This window comes from Hemibagrus wyckioides, linkage group LG10 (assembly GCF_019097595.1).
Source record: "Hemibagrus wyckioides isolate EC202008001 linkage group LG10, SWU_Hwy_1.0, whole genome shotgun sequence".
NCBI lineage: Eukaryota > Metazoa > Chordata > Actinopteri > Siluriformes > Bagridae > Hemibagrus > Hemibagrus wyckioides.
Genome location: NC_080719.1, coordinates 7,669,373 through 7,683,013, shown reverse-complemented (window position 1 = coordinate 7,683,013; position 13,641 = coordinate 7,669,373). Strand labels below are relative to the sequence as shown.

Below are 13,641 nucleotides of genomic sequence, written 5' to 3'. Positions count from 1 at the left end.
ATAACATTATGAGCAGTGACAGGTGAAGTGAAGAACACTGATCATCTCCTCATCATGGCACCTGTTAGTGGGTGGGATATATTAGGCAGCAAGTGAACATTTTGTCCTCAAAGTTGATGTGTTAGAAGCAGGAAAAATGAGCAAGCATAAGGATTTGAGCGAGTTTGACACCAAGGGCCAAATCGTGATGGCTAGACCACTGGATCAGAGCATCTCCAAAACTGCAGCTCTTGTGGGGTGTTCCCAGTCTGCAGTGGTCAGTATCTATTAAAAGTGGTCCAAGGAAGGAACAGTGGTGAGCCGGCGACAGGGTCATGGACAGCCAAGGCTCACTGATGCAAGTGGGGAGTGAAGGCTGGCCCGTGTGATCTGATCCAACAGACAAGCTACTGTTGCTCAAATTGCTGAAGATGTTAATGCTGGTTCTGATAGAAAGGTGTCAGAATACACAGTGCATGATGGGTCAGGGCTGGTTTGTCAGCAAAACGGGGACCAACACAATATTAGGCAGGCAGTCATAATCTTATGCTTGGTCTGTGTATTTACAATCATGGTGTACAGGTAGCTATCATGTAGTACAAATAGCTGTAATGCTTTCATGTCTTCTTGTGTTTGGCTGTTAATGATGGTTAATGATGGTTGTTAAAAGGGTTCCAGGTTTAATTCTGACCTCAGGTCTTTGTGGAGTTTCTGCCTGTGTCTCCAGGGCTTCTCTGTTTTCCTCCCAAAAACATGTCAGTTAGGTGATTTGCTACACTAAATTGCCTTTAGGTGTGAATGTTTGTGCATGGTGTCCTGCAATGTACTGGCAACCCATCCAGGAAGTATTCCCACATTACACCCAGTGTTCCCGGTATAGGCTTTGGATCAGTCGCAGTCCTGACTAGAATAAAGCAGTTACTGTGTGAGTTGCTGATTTCCAGTGCTATAAGTAGGGCATGATTAATGCAAAATTTCATATGAATAGGTTTCTTCCTGATAGTTTGTGCCATAAGAAGGATTCTAAAACAATTTTACACAATGGGATGTAGTATTTTAGGAAAATAATAAATGTCTGGTGCTGTGATGCCATTCTAATGCTGACTATTTTGCAATAACATATAGCATGTTCCAAACTGTTTAGTCATCTTATACCTCAATAGTTCTTCAACTCTGCTTATTTTATGTTTTTAAAAAAATGACATGCATTTTATCTGTTATAGTGTTTATGACATTTAATGCCAATGAAATAAGTTAGTTCTTGTTATCACATGATAGAGTAGCTATAAACATTCATTTCCTGACTGGTCTCTGTTTTTCTGACCCTCTCTCAATTAATAATAAAAATAATAAAAATTGTCACTGCAAAGCACAAAGTCCTCTGTCCTAAAGGATTTCCTGTGATGGAAAACATATATTGACAAGTTTATCTCTGCACAGTGCTGACACTGGAGACTATGAAGATGTATACTAAAATGTATCATAAAGTATTATCATTCGTCCTACACTTTTGCATTTGTAAGGATTTTTTGGACTTTTAGTTCCTGTTTAATTGAACCATTTAATAAATTATGTAGATGAATGGCCAGCACAGAGGGGCAGAAGCTAAATTTGCTCCAGGATCCCTTTTTCCTGAACATGGGTAACTTCTCTCTGTTTCTTCTGGGTTTTCTGGTTGTCTTCCACCTACAAAAAAAATGCCAGTGAGTATAACTCAAGGCTAAATTGCCTCAGGTGTAAATAATCATGTAAATAGGTGTGTGAATGGTGTCACATTGAGAATGTGTGCTCCTGCTTAACTCCCAGTGTTCCTGGGATAAGCTCTGAGTTAACCGAAGGCCTTAACAGGTTAAAGGGGTTACTGAAGATGAATAAATAATGAATGACTTTATTACTGCTAATTTAATAGGGAATATGTTTTTATGGATATTTATTTGTTATTGGCATAATAGCAAAGGTGTAAACTACTATGTGGACACCTGTGGTCCATCACACCCAAACATACTTTTTGAACATCTCATTCCAGTCTTTCTTTACTGTTATACTAAACTCCACTCTTCTGGAAAGGCCTTTCACTGGCTTTTGGAGCATAGCTGTGGGGATTTGTGTTCATTCAGCCACAAGAGCATTAGCGAGGTCAGGTGCTGATGTTGAGTGAGGAGGCCCGGGGTGCAGTCAGTGTTCTAGTTCATCCTAAATGTGTTCAGTGGGTTTCAAGTGAGAGCTCTGTACAGATCAATCGAGTTCTTCAACACCAACCTTGGTACACTGAAACATAACATTGCTTTAAATTAAAACATGTGTATTTTTTTCTTCACACAAAGAGTGCATACTTTTCATACATAGTATAAGTATGCGAAATGAGATGCAGAACATATCATTTAATTTACCGTTCCTTTGGTTAATTTTTCCACATTTCATTTCAAGTTGTGGGCATTGTATAGATCAACGCTTCTTATACCTCTGGGATACACATTACAACAGGGTCCCCAAACATTTTTTATGTTAGGGCTACATCATTTTTCCTTTCTTTAACGGGGGCCTGTTCGGTCTGTACCACAAAATTACGTAGGCCGGAGTGACTATTAGTATTATTGTGGAGATTTTATAATTTTGAATGTATTTATAATGCCTCCTAATGCTAGAATAATTTATTATTTTGTTATGCACCGTACAGACAAATGATCATTACTTGTCAAGATATCTATATCACCTATTAAAAGAGCATTATTACTATCATAATGACATCTTTTCATTGGCGATGGTACGTTATGTTGAATGTACCATTCTGTTGATAGGCGAATTTAACAAATAATTAGGCAACATCAATAACTAAGGGAAATTTTAGTTTGAAAGCAAACTTTTACCAAATGTTTTGGGACTCTGTGAAGTTATGGACCTTTATGCTTTGTGCACTGGTGTACAGTCATGTTGGATGAAGAAGGGATCATCCCCAAACTGTTCCCACAAAGTTGGGAGCATGAAATTGTCCAAAATGTCTTGGTATGCTGAAGCGTTAAAAGTTCTTTTCACTGCATCTAAGAGGCCAAGCCCAACCCCTGGAAAACAAAACCTGAATTCAATGATTTGGAGGGGTGTCCCAAAACTTTTGGCAATATAATGTAAGATACAAGTAAAACACATGCTTAAAATTAATTAAAAAAAAAATATGTCTCTGGCATTGTACAATAGACCGCTGCATCACAACATACTACGATTTTGGGACACACTAACTCTAATCTCGGACACTATTTAGGACGGATGGATGAATTGGGACGCAGCACATGTCTTGGTGGAGCTTGTTGTTTTTTTGGAGGCGGACTTTCACGTGGCCCTTCCTTCCTACATTTAACCAGAAACTGGCGGGTGATTTCGAATCAGTTCAGTAAGGAAACCTGGTCTGTGTGGGTCACTGTTAGGGTTATTTTATTTTTATTTTAACGCAAAATGGACTGTTTAAACGTACCCAGGATCCTGCCGAATTCTCCAAGAAAAATACGGGGTCAGATTCAGGTGAATGGATCATTTTATAATGTTGATGCTGTTTGCAGTAAGCTCAATTACTTAAGCCACTAAATAAATAGCTCTATATATGTTTTTAAGGTTGTTTCTCCATCTGGAGATCTCATTTCTTGTCATTTAGATGTATGTTACATTATATATATGTTAATATTTTGGGCTGTCTTTCTTTTTATTTTTAACCTAAGCTAGCTGAAGCTAACTAGTCTTTTATTGTTGCAGGTTATTTTCGGACCAATGTTTTCAGGGAAAAGGTCAGGGGCTGTTTTTCATTATTAATAGTTTTTTTTAATGCTTTGCAATGTGTATTTTGTCAAATTTGTGCTAATGTTAATAAGTTTAGCTGACTTTAGCTAGCCGACTATTTGAGCGGGAGGATATGACAACAAAAGAAGCGCCAGGAAGCGCGCAAATCCTCTCCCACATCAGACCGGACTCTTTATTCCAGAGCCCTTTAAACTCTTACATACATTTCTTAGACCCATTAAAACAGATTTAGAAACAATATATAATACTAGATGCACAATATTATTTTTGTCTACTATTAGAGCCAAATATCTTTGTATTTCTGACCACGGATGCAGCATATTAAGTCCTAAGATGAAGACAGGTCATGATCTGTAACTTGCTGGATTTAACACCTAATTTCTATAAATGCAATGATGTGTATAATATCTAAAAATGCTGGATCCATGGCTTCCAACACTGTAATTTCAGCAAAAAAATTTCAGCTGGACCACAATATAAATTCAGCTTTTGACACCCGCTCATATACTCCACTTTAGATGTCAATACACTTGAATTTCTTTTAAATGATGTAGTAATAATAATAATGTGTTTCCCCACTAACCTCTCTCTCTTTTCTTCTGCAAACCTTTATAGTACTGAGCTGATGAGGAGAGTCCGGCGCTTTCAGATCGCCCAGTACAACTGCCTAGTGATCAAATATGCCAAAGACACTCGTTACTCCGACATGGGCATGGCCACACATGACAAGTAAGAGCTTATACATTTTGTACATGCATCTGTACACACAGATCAGCCATAACATTATTTCCTCATCATGGCACCTGTTAGTGGGTGGGATATATTGGGCAGCAAGTGAACATTTTGTCCTCAAAGTTGATGATGTGTTAGAAGCAGGAAAAATGGGCAAGCGTAAGGATTTGAGCGAGTTTGACAAGGGCCAAATTGTGATGGCTAGACCACTGGATCAGAGCATCTCCAAAACTGCAGCTCTTGTGGGGTGTTCCCAGTCAGCAGGGGTCAGTATCTATTAAAAGTGGTCCAAGGAAGGTCAGTGGTGAGCCGGCGACAGGATCATGGGTGGCCAAAGCTCATTGATGCATGTGGGGAGCGAAGGCTGGCCCGTGTGATCCGATCTAACAGACGAGCTACTGTTGCTCACATTAGTGAAGAAGTTAATGCTGGTTCTGATAGAAAGGTGTCAGAATACACAGTGCATAACGGGTCAGGGCTGTTTTGGCAGCAAAAGGGGGGCCAACACAATATTAGACAGGTGATCATAATGTTATGCCTGAGCGGTGTATGTTTTTAGTAATGTATCTGAGATTTTAATGCATTTTTTGATGCATCATAATACATAAGATGTAAATAACGTTTGATGGTCTGTTTTGACAGAAATACAATGGAAGCCGTGCCAGCTAACTGCCTGAGAGATGTCTGGTCTTATGCCCTACAGGCCTGCGTCATTGGCATTGATGAAGGCCAGTTTGTAAGTATTAACTCCTTTCATGAATAATGTGGTTGCAAATAAACAGATTCAAGAGCAGTTACTGAGATCCAATCAAATCTAACGGTCATTATTATAAAGCTTTACTTGAGGAGGGAAAATAGTATTAAGCCATTTATTATTCCTCTGTAAGTTGCATTAGATTAGATTAGTGCCCACCGTGTGTTGTAGTTTTCAACCGAACATGACTGATTTTCCATAAAAGCCAATCGCATTCAAGATGTCCCACACCTTGCACAACACTGGCTAAAAACAGGCTAAATAATCCAGCTCACAGTTTAGAGTTTCTCACTGCCAGTTTGTCCATTGTGACTTTGTACAGTCGCACAAAGGTAGAGGGAAATTAACATGAATATGATGAACTAAAAATATTAACTTCCTCAGTCTTGAAAATATAAACAAGAATATCTGCATGCCACATTTGTATGTAGAGTTTTCTTTTTTTTTTTTAATAGCTCCTCTCAGGTCTACAGCACACTGACGTTATTGTCTTTCTCATTTCATTCTAGTTTCCAGACACTGTTGAATTCTGTGAGGCCATGGCGAACATGGGAAAGACGATTATTGTAGCAGCACTTGATGGTACCTTTCAGAGGAAGGTGAGGTTTTATGGCCTTTCTTCATTCTGTAACATCAGTGTGGCTGATCTGGTACAAAGAGGAAGTACTTAAAACTAGGTGTGCCACAACTATCACATTTATTTGTCTCATCTGTTGACTTTATTGCTATGCTTATAAATGATGGCATGTAATTAGGGCCATACGCTGCAATTTGACATTAAACATGTAAGTGTATTACTGCCTTATTAGAGTATTTATATAAATATATCATCTCTTAATCTGACAATTCACTGCCAAAATCTGTCCTTTAACTGCAGAAATATTTGGCAATACACACTACTACTACTACAGGGGAATGTATAGAAATGAACATACTATTCTGTGCCAATGTGGTTAAGTTTCAGTAGAATTAGATAGTATTATTTTACATGACAGGCTTACTAGAAGTTCTATGTTTTAACCTCATTGTCTTTCAGTTTCCCCTTTTAACATTTTTTTTTTTCTTGGTTTTCCTTCATAGCCCTTTGGCAACATACTGAACCTGATCCCTTTGGCTGAGAGTGTGGTGAAGCTAAATGCAGTCTGTATGCAGTGCTTTAAAGAGGCATCTTACACCAAGAGACTTGGAGCGGAACAAGAGGTGAGACGCACTGACTGGATTAAATGAGTTGTGTACATTGTTTGTTCTTGGAACAATTCATGGCACCACCTTGTAGAACAAAACCAAATCATTACTTTCATTCTGACTGAAATGGACTCTATTCATTCTGACTCTGGATGTTTCAGGTGGAGGTAATCGGAGGAGCTGATAAATACCAAGCAGTGTGCAGGGCATGCTACGGAGGCCTGATGGAGAATAAAGAGAACTGCGACCCCCGGAGAGACGAGACGCCCCCTCAGGTTCTGACGGGGAAGCAGGTGGACCACAGTGCTTCACGCAAGCTTTTTGCTTCCCTTCATCTATGAACACTTGCAATGCACTATAGTTTTAACTAATTTAAACAATGAAACTGTTGCTGTAACAGCCCCAATACTTATAATAATAGGACTACATACAGGAGTGAGCAATCTATAGAGCTCAGAATGCTACTGAAGAATTTATTTTTAATGTTCGTCTTTGTGTTTGAATAAATGTCACTTTGATGCTTAATTTTGTCCAGTTGTGATTACCCACAAGCCATAACGACTAATTAATCCAGGACAAGCTTTATATACCTTCTTAAAACTGCTTCCTAAATATCTAAAGAAGGCAAAACATATTTATCGCAATAAAACTTTATTTATTTATTTTGTTCCCTGGTAAAAATTTCATTTTGCTTCAACTGCTGGTTTGTGCTTCATATCCAAACAAATGACATCCCGTGCACTCAAACATTTTGAACAACTTTAAACCAGTGTTTTAAAATAAAAAAAAGAGAAAGTTACAATAGAAAATCTGATTAACAGAGTATGGCCAGTGATTTAATAATTACCCACATCCCAGAAAGAAATACATCAAATCAAGTAGTGCAAATCATAAGGCACATGCTGAAGTGAAGTGAAATTAGGGTTAAATAATTATTAATAAGGTGTACACTACAATCCCAAAGGAAAAATCATCTGTAACAGATTGAAAAGCAGGTAACAATTAAAAGAAATGAAGAATGGTGCTGTGTGTGTGCTCTAATGTAAAGAAAAATATGATTGAAACCTGTAACTTTGGCATGACAGATTTGGCTTTTATTAATACACCAGATTAAGGCCTGTGATGTGAGTTATTAATATATGGAGATGGTTTTCCAGTTTGTGCAATACTTTGTGAGGATCAGGTTGTTAAATCATGTGAATGAGTAAAGTCTGTAAATGCAGTGTGCACTCAAGGCTCTTACAGTTCAAAAGTGGTGAATTTCATGTCTAAAAAAAATTTCAGTAGTCTTGTACAAGGTATAGGATAAAAACTAAACCTCCAAAGGCACACATGAATGAAAATAGAGCCACATTTTTAACAGTGCAGGCTATGGCTGTATTTTGGCAGCAAGAAGTGCATCAAAATGTGAATTCTTGAGGAATTATTATGCCTGACCTGGTCATCTGACTAAGTATTGCGTAACTGGAAAGCACAGTTAAGTGCAAGTAGGCTATTTAACTCTGTCATTGTTCAGGGTCATGGTGCAAATTACAGTGTGAAAATGTGGCACTCCTGCGATAAAAATCAACATCTATACATTACAGAGCAGTCTAGGCTTAAGCACAGTAACACACTGTCTTTAGCAGTTTCACAATGACTTGCATTATATTAAGGCACCATTTGTGAAATCAACGATAATCAGCTCTGGGCGACACAAACATACAAACAATTTCAAAACACAGAAAGGCTGTGCATCACTGAAAGCAAGCACAAAGAATAACTTCATGGTGACTGGGAGAACCAGTCGATTTCAAGGAATGCCTGAGCCTATCAATACACAAGAGCTCTCATTGGCTACTCTTACAGGCTCCTTCCATGCTGCGCGTCATATGATCGGGCCATTTAATCATCCCTTTTCGCATTCTCTCGAGAGGGGCCCTTGTTCTCCTCAGTAGCTTGGTGGCTGGTAGGTACTGTTGCCAGTCGGCTCGGGTTTACCCACGAAGGGGGGCTGCTGGTAGAGGTCTGACGGGTAAGTAGTATCCCCGTACGGAGAGTGATCGTGAGGGATTGTTGATCCCTGGTAAGGGGAAATGTGTTCTGGAGAAGTTTCAGAGAAGCCGTGACTGATCTCTCTAATGCCTTCGCGAAATCTCATCAGGGCCAAATAGGTCACCACACCCTGTTGGAGAAAGAACCAATTTATTAATAAGGCCATTAGGCCATGTATTGTATTTGCCTTTTAAACAAGCATAAGCTTGCTAATCAAACTCAGTCTCCAAAAGATCAGCAGACTTGTTTTTACTTTAATCACAGGCAAGTTCTAATACGTACACATCATGCTACAAACTGGCCCGTTTTAAAACAGAATAAAACACAAGAGGGCATGCTGTTACAGGAAAATAATCCTACATAATAATGTTAGTGTATTACCACCCTGAGGTGGATTATTTTCAAATAACACCCAGAAGTATTTTATTTCTTTTTTATAACAGTACAGATCGTCAATGCATTAACGAATGCACTTTGTGCTGTTTCTTGTGGAACATCCTCATAAATTAGTTTATATCAACGATAAACAGTTTTTCCAGCACCAGCCTCTTTTTCTTTCTATTTAGTGAAGTGAAGAAGACCAAAAAAAGGCACAGAACAAATCAGGAAATATAAAATGATTCTGTATCCTGAAGACTTGTCTTACTCAAATGCTGACAACCAGAGACTCCCTCCATAAGTCTTTAATAAACGTATCCAAACAGAAAACTTCAACACATTAAGAATGATATGATATAACGAACAATTAGTTTTCTCTCTTTTTATTATTTGTATTAGTTAACAGTGACTGACTGCCATAATATATAGGAAACAATAACATACAGGAACAATGAATTAATATAAACCTCTGTCCAGTTTGATTCTGTGGTATCATTTGACTATACAATTTTGCAATTAAAATGCCCACTGAAGTCATTACAGGAATCAGAGGAGATCTGGTATTTCTCGAGAACTGCCCTTGGAGGCTGGTTGTGCCATGCTGTTCAGAAATTTGTGTAAGGGTGTGCATATACATTGGAAATGAGGATGATTGATTTGGATCAGAATTTTATTCAGGTTCACCTAAACAACCAATGATCAGTGTGCTCATAGATACACATAACATTTGGTGATCTAGTATAAAAAAAAAAATAAAAAAAAAAAGAGAGCTAATTTTCATAAAATATCTTGTCTGGTGTATGCTGCTGCAGACTTATTGAAGGACAGACTTACCCATGTAATGAAGGAGAAGAAGGAGAAGACAATAATGGCTTGAGCTGCATCAACAGGGATACTTTTTCTATCAACAGTGTTTGTCCACTGATTTGCCAAGAGGCAAAAACACACAAACCACAGAAATGTCCAGGCCCCTGATTCAAGCACAATGAGAGAGAGAGAGAGAGAGAAATAATCAATCCTATTATAATAGCACACATGTACATATTTCTGTCTTTCACCACAATTACTTGTATTGGAATTAACTATTATTACATTTTAATACACTTTTATGAATATATATGTGTGTGTGTTTTATTGTTGTTATTAAAATAACATTTGTGTAATTCGCCTTATGTGTGTGATCCAAGACAATGAAGCTCTCAACATTTAAATCCAGGACATGGCACTGTATTCAGACCTGTCCTTACTTCCAAGTGTAATATTTATATTGTGAGCAATTTATATAGTGAGTCTCCAGCTTTCCTGTCAGATTGCCCCAGACTATCATTAAAGTAAAATAGAACAGCTAAGGTAGGAATCATGGATGCGAGGCCTATACTGTTTTTCCACTTTTGGTGCATTTTGATTTTGTAGTTTTACCTGAGAACACCATGTCAGCAATCACGAGACGCTTCCTCTCCTGTGCGCTGCTCATCAGGGGAAGATACGCGTCGGCAAAGATGAAGGCGGAAGTGGCGAGAAAGGCGATGACCCCGATGCCTGCTCCGTAATTGCAGGCCCCGTCATTATTGTTGAATATGCATACCACCTGCGATGAGTCTTTAGCATTTACATATCCCTCTGCTACAATAGTGGCGAAAACCACAATGGCAAACACCTAAAATTCACCAGGATTAGAAAAAGGGAAGCGAAAATTAGAAGCGGCTCAAAAAACATTTAAGACGAACCGAAAAGAATTTCCAATTAAAAGGGAACTAAATGCTTTCCTTTAGATTTATACAAATGAAGTGATACAAATGAAAGACTAATGTTTAGTCCAAAATAAAAAAGTCCTCAGCATTAAAAACAGCTTACGTTTAGACCCTAATAAGCTATTAAAGAAGCTCAATCATAAAGAAACTATAAAGCTAAAAAAGTAATACAAAATAATGATTAACATTTCAATATAAGAGAATTAAATCTACAAATAACAAGCCCAATAAAATTTGGATTTAACAGGAGTAGATTTGGATTGAAAGATGCCCATGGTGGTGTATATACAGCTCCAGGACATATTTAGAGATTTAAAAGACAGAGCAGCTAGCCAACACTCCAACAAATATTATCAAAGTAGAAACTAGTTTTTTAGTGTAATAAAGGCTTAGTATATGTGTGAAGGCTTGGGAAAACACTTACATGGTCTAACGTTGACAATTTCTACTATATATAGTTCTGACAACTACAGGCTACTCAAAGTTTGGGTTAAATTATGTATAATTGCTGATTACTTCAGTCGCTTATGTTCTGCAGACTCAGTTCTTGACTATTAATGTTGTTATACATTTCAACTTTGTCAGCGGTCATTTCTATAACATGTGTAAGTGCTCTTCTCTGTTATGATGATGATGTGGCAGCGCCAACATTTTCAGAGCTGGTATCTAATTACAATCTCAATTGATTAGGCTTATACTATGTTGCCAAAAGTTTTGGGACACCCCTCCAAATCCCTGGGCTCGGCCCCTTAGTTCCAGTGAAAGGAACTCTTCAGGATACCAAGACATTTTGGACAATTTCATGCTCCCAACATTGTGGGAACAGTTTGGGGATGACCCCTTCCTGCTCCAACATGAACAAAGCAAGGTCCATAAAGACATGGATGATCAAGTTTGGTGCTTTAACTTCACAGAGTCCTGACATCAACCTGATGGAACATCTTTGGGATGAATTAGAGCAGAGACTGTGAGCCAGGCCTTCTCGTCCAACATCAGTACCTGACCTCACAAACGCGATTCTAGAGGAATGGTCAAAAATTCCCCATCTTTGAGATGGATCAGAGCAGAGACTCTCTTCCAAGGCTTTTAACCTATCCAAACTTCCAGAAAAACTAAACCCGTTTTTTCATTTTTGGCTATTTTCCAGCACAAAGCCATGGAGTGACATTCAACAGGTTTTCCCAGATGCCACATATGTCTTACTTGCTATAAACATCATTCATATTAATTTTATGTGTATGATTTTTAGTTGTTATGATGCACTTTGAGCAACAAATCATTTGTAATTTGCTTGTGAAGAGCATTTGTGAATTTAGCTCCCTGGAAAAATGAATGCGTACATTTGGGAGGCGGCATTCGAACAAAGAGAACAGCAGCAAATGGTCTTTCTGGGTACTTCCTGTACTGGTATACCAGCTTCCTGTGTAGATTTTCAGCTACAAAACCGACGTCAGAAAAAAAATCCCAGTAGCTCGAGTCACATAGTAAAGATTATGGACAGAGAAAGTGTTGGGGACTTTTTGGCAGCCATGATCACAACAACTCTCATGTTACCCGTCCAGCTGCTCATGTTTTCAGCGTGTGGACAGGTCAGGCACACCGTGTCCTTTCATAGAAGATTCATATGATGTTATTACTCTATGCAAATACAAGCAAGTCACATTCTACGTGTCAGCTGATCGTGCTGGAAGAGGTTGTCAAAATGTACATACTGGTGGCGTGCAAAGGCTTTCAGGGAGTCACGAAGAACAGTGGCCCCGTTCAGAAGAGTCACATTTTTTCTTTCCTTTCTTTCTTTTGTCAAGGACACATTTGAAGGCCATGTGTAAGAAGGTGCAAAAGCAAACAAACAAAAAAAGGGGAACAGCTTTCTATGTTGTGACCATACAGAGTCTCTGGAAGATGTCACAGACATGTCATTTGACTTGAAATCAAATGAATCGGTTCTTTGTCTCGGTTCCTCACTTGAGGGGGAAAAGAGTTTGACAAATAGTTAAATGTTCGTGAAGTGTCATACTGCTAATACTGTCTACCACGACGCCTACGCTCGATAACCCATATGCCTCTTAAAAAACTTAAACCTGAACCAGCCATACGGTTTCAGTTAAAGTCGACTTTGTTTGTTTTCAACAAGTTTAACTTTGTATGTAAGAGCAAATTACATCACGGAAACAGTCTAGTTCTTCTAGTTGCGCAGGTTTTTTATCGATATGCTAAGCTCATTTCTGCAGTCTCAAAACAGAAAGCAGCTTCTGAACAAATAGGTTGCAGGAAGTGACCACCGACTTTGAAGAAAAGCAAAATAACTCGTCCGAACTATTTTACTATGTCAACGTGATTGTTTATTATTGATAGTTTTGTCACTCACCCAGTTGAGAAGTCGGAGGATCGTTAGTGGCTGTTTGATAAATTTAACAAAGTCGAAAGATCCGCCGGCTAAGGAAGCTCCGTATGCAGTTGTCTCGCGCGACTCCATGTTTAATTTCAACGCTCAAAAAAAAAAAAAAAAAAAAGACTCTCTCTCTGTCTCTCTTTGGATATTCACTTCAGACAATCGGGTGTTGCTGACTTTCCTCGCTCTTTTCACTCTTTCCTCCAAGTGAAAATTGCTTCAAAAAGAACCTCCCTTGGCGAGACGTTACGACAATACGCAACTTCGTAGCGTGTATCCGAGGTAGTGATGGGAATCCCGGATCTTTTCAGTGAGTCAGATGATTTGACTCAGCTCACCGAAAAGAGCCGACTCATTTCGCTGTCAAACGATTCCCCTGCCATTTTGTTCTAAACTAGACAAAATTTGCATTATCGTGACGACTAGTGAAGTCACGGTTTTCTTCTAACTATTCATGCAGGGCATGCGAGTCACGTGTTACATCGGTATGTCTAAAGATAAAGCGCTGTTTGGAGAAAGAAACAAACTTGGTTTCATGTATAATACCGATATTAAATGTCACAGCGACCCAGTGATTACTAAAGGTGAGCGGAGATTAAGAAAACAGTTTTGCGTTGAATAAATTTTATGGATTTAAGGTGGAAGAGCAA

General features: G+C 38.6%; 2 protein-coding genes across 3 annotated transcripts; one reads left to right on the top strand and one right to left on the bottom strand.

Moving 5' to 3' along the window:
• Nucleotides 1-3,335: 3,335 nt before the first annotated feature.
• tk1 (thymidine kinase 1, soluble) lies at nucleotides 3,336-6,931 on the top strand. 2 transcript variants are annotated; one of them, XM_058400213.1, is made up of 7 exons: nucleotides 3,336-3,492; nucleotides 3,721-3,752; nucleotides 4,381-4,494; nucleotides 5,140-5,233; nucleotides 5,761-5,850; nucleotides 6,332-6,451; nucleotides 6,598-6,931. In XM_058400213.1, the coding sequence occupies exons 1-7, from the start codon at nucleotides 3,427-3,429 to the stop codon at nucleotides 6,775-6,777; spliced, it is 696 nt and encodes a 231-aa protein (XP_058256196.1). In that variant the 5' UTR covers nucleotides 3,336-3,426; the 3' UTR covers nucleotides 6,778-6,931. The 2 variants fall into 2 exon arrangements, with proteins under 2 accessions (XP_058256196.1, XP_058256197.1); XM_058400214.1 differs by lacking the exon at nucleotides 3,721-3,752 and having other exon boundaries at nucleotides 3,361-3,492.
• A 139-nt stretch (nucleotides 6,932-7,070) lies between these two features.
• syngr2b (synaptogyrin 2b) lies at nucleotides 7,071-13,257 on the bottom strand. The gene is made up of 4 exons (XM_058400212.1): nucleotides 12,968-13,257; nucleotides 10,268-10,505; nucleotides 9,683-9,819; nucleotides 7,071-8,600 (listed from the first exon to the last, which is right to left on the bottom strand). Exons 1-4 carry the CDS (start codon nucleotides 13,073-13,075, stop codon nucleotides 8,367-8,369), a joined length of 717 nt encoding a protein of 238 aa, XP_058256195.1. The 5' UTR covers nucleotides 13,076-13,257; the 3' UTR covers nucleotides 7,071-8,366.
• Nucleotides 13,258-13,641: the final 384 nt, after the last annotated feature.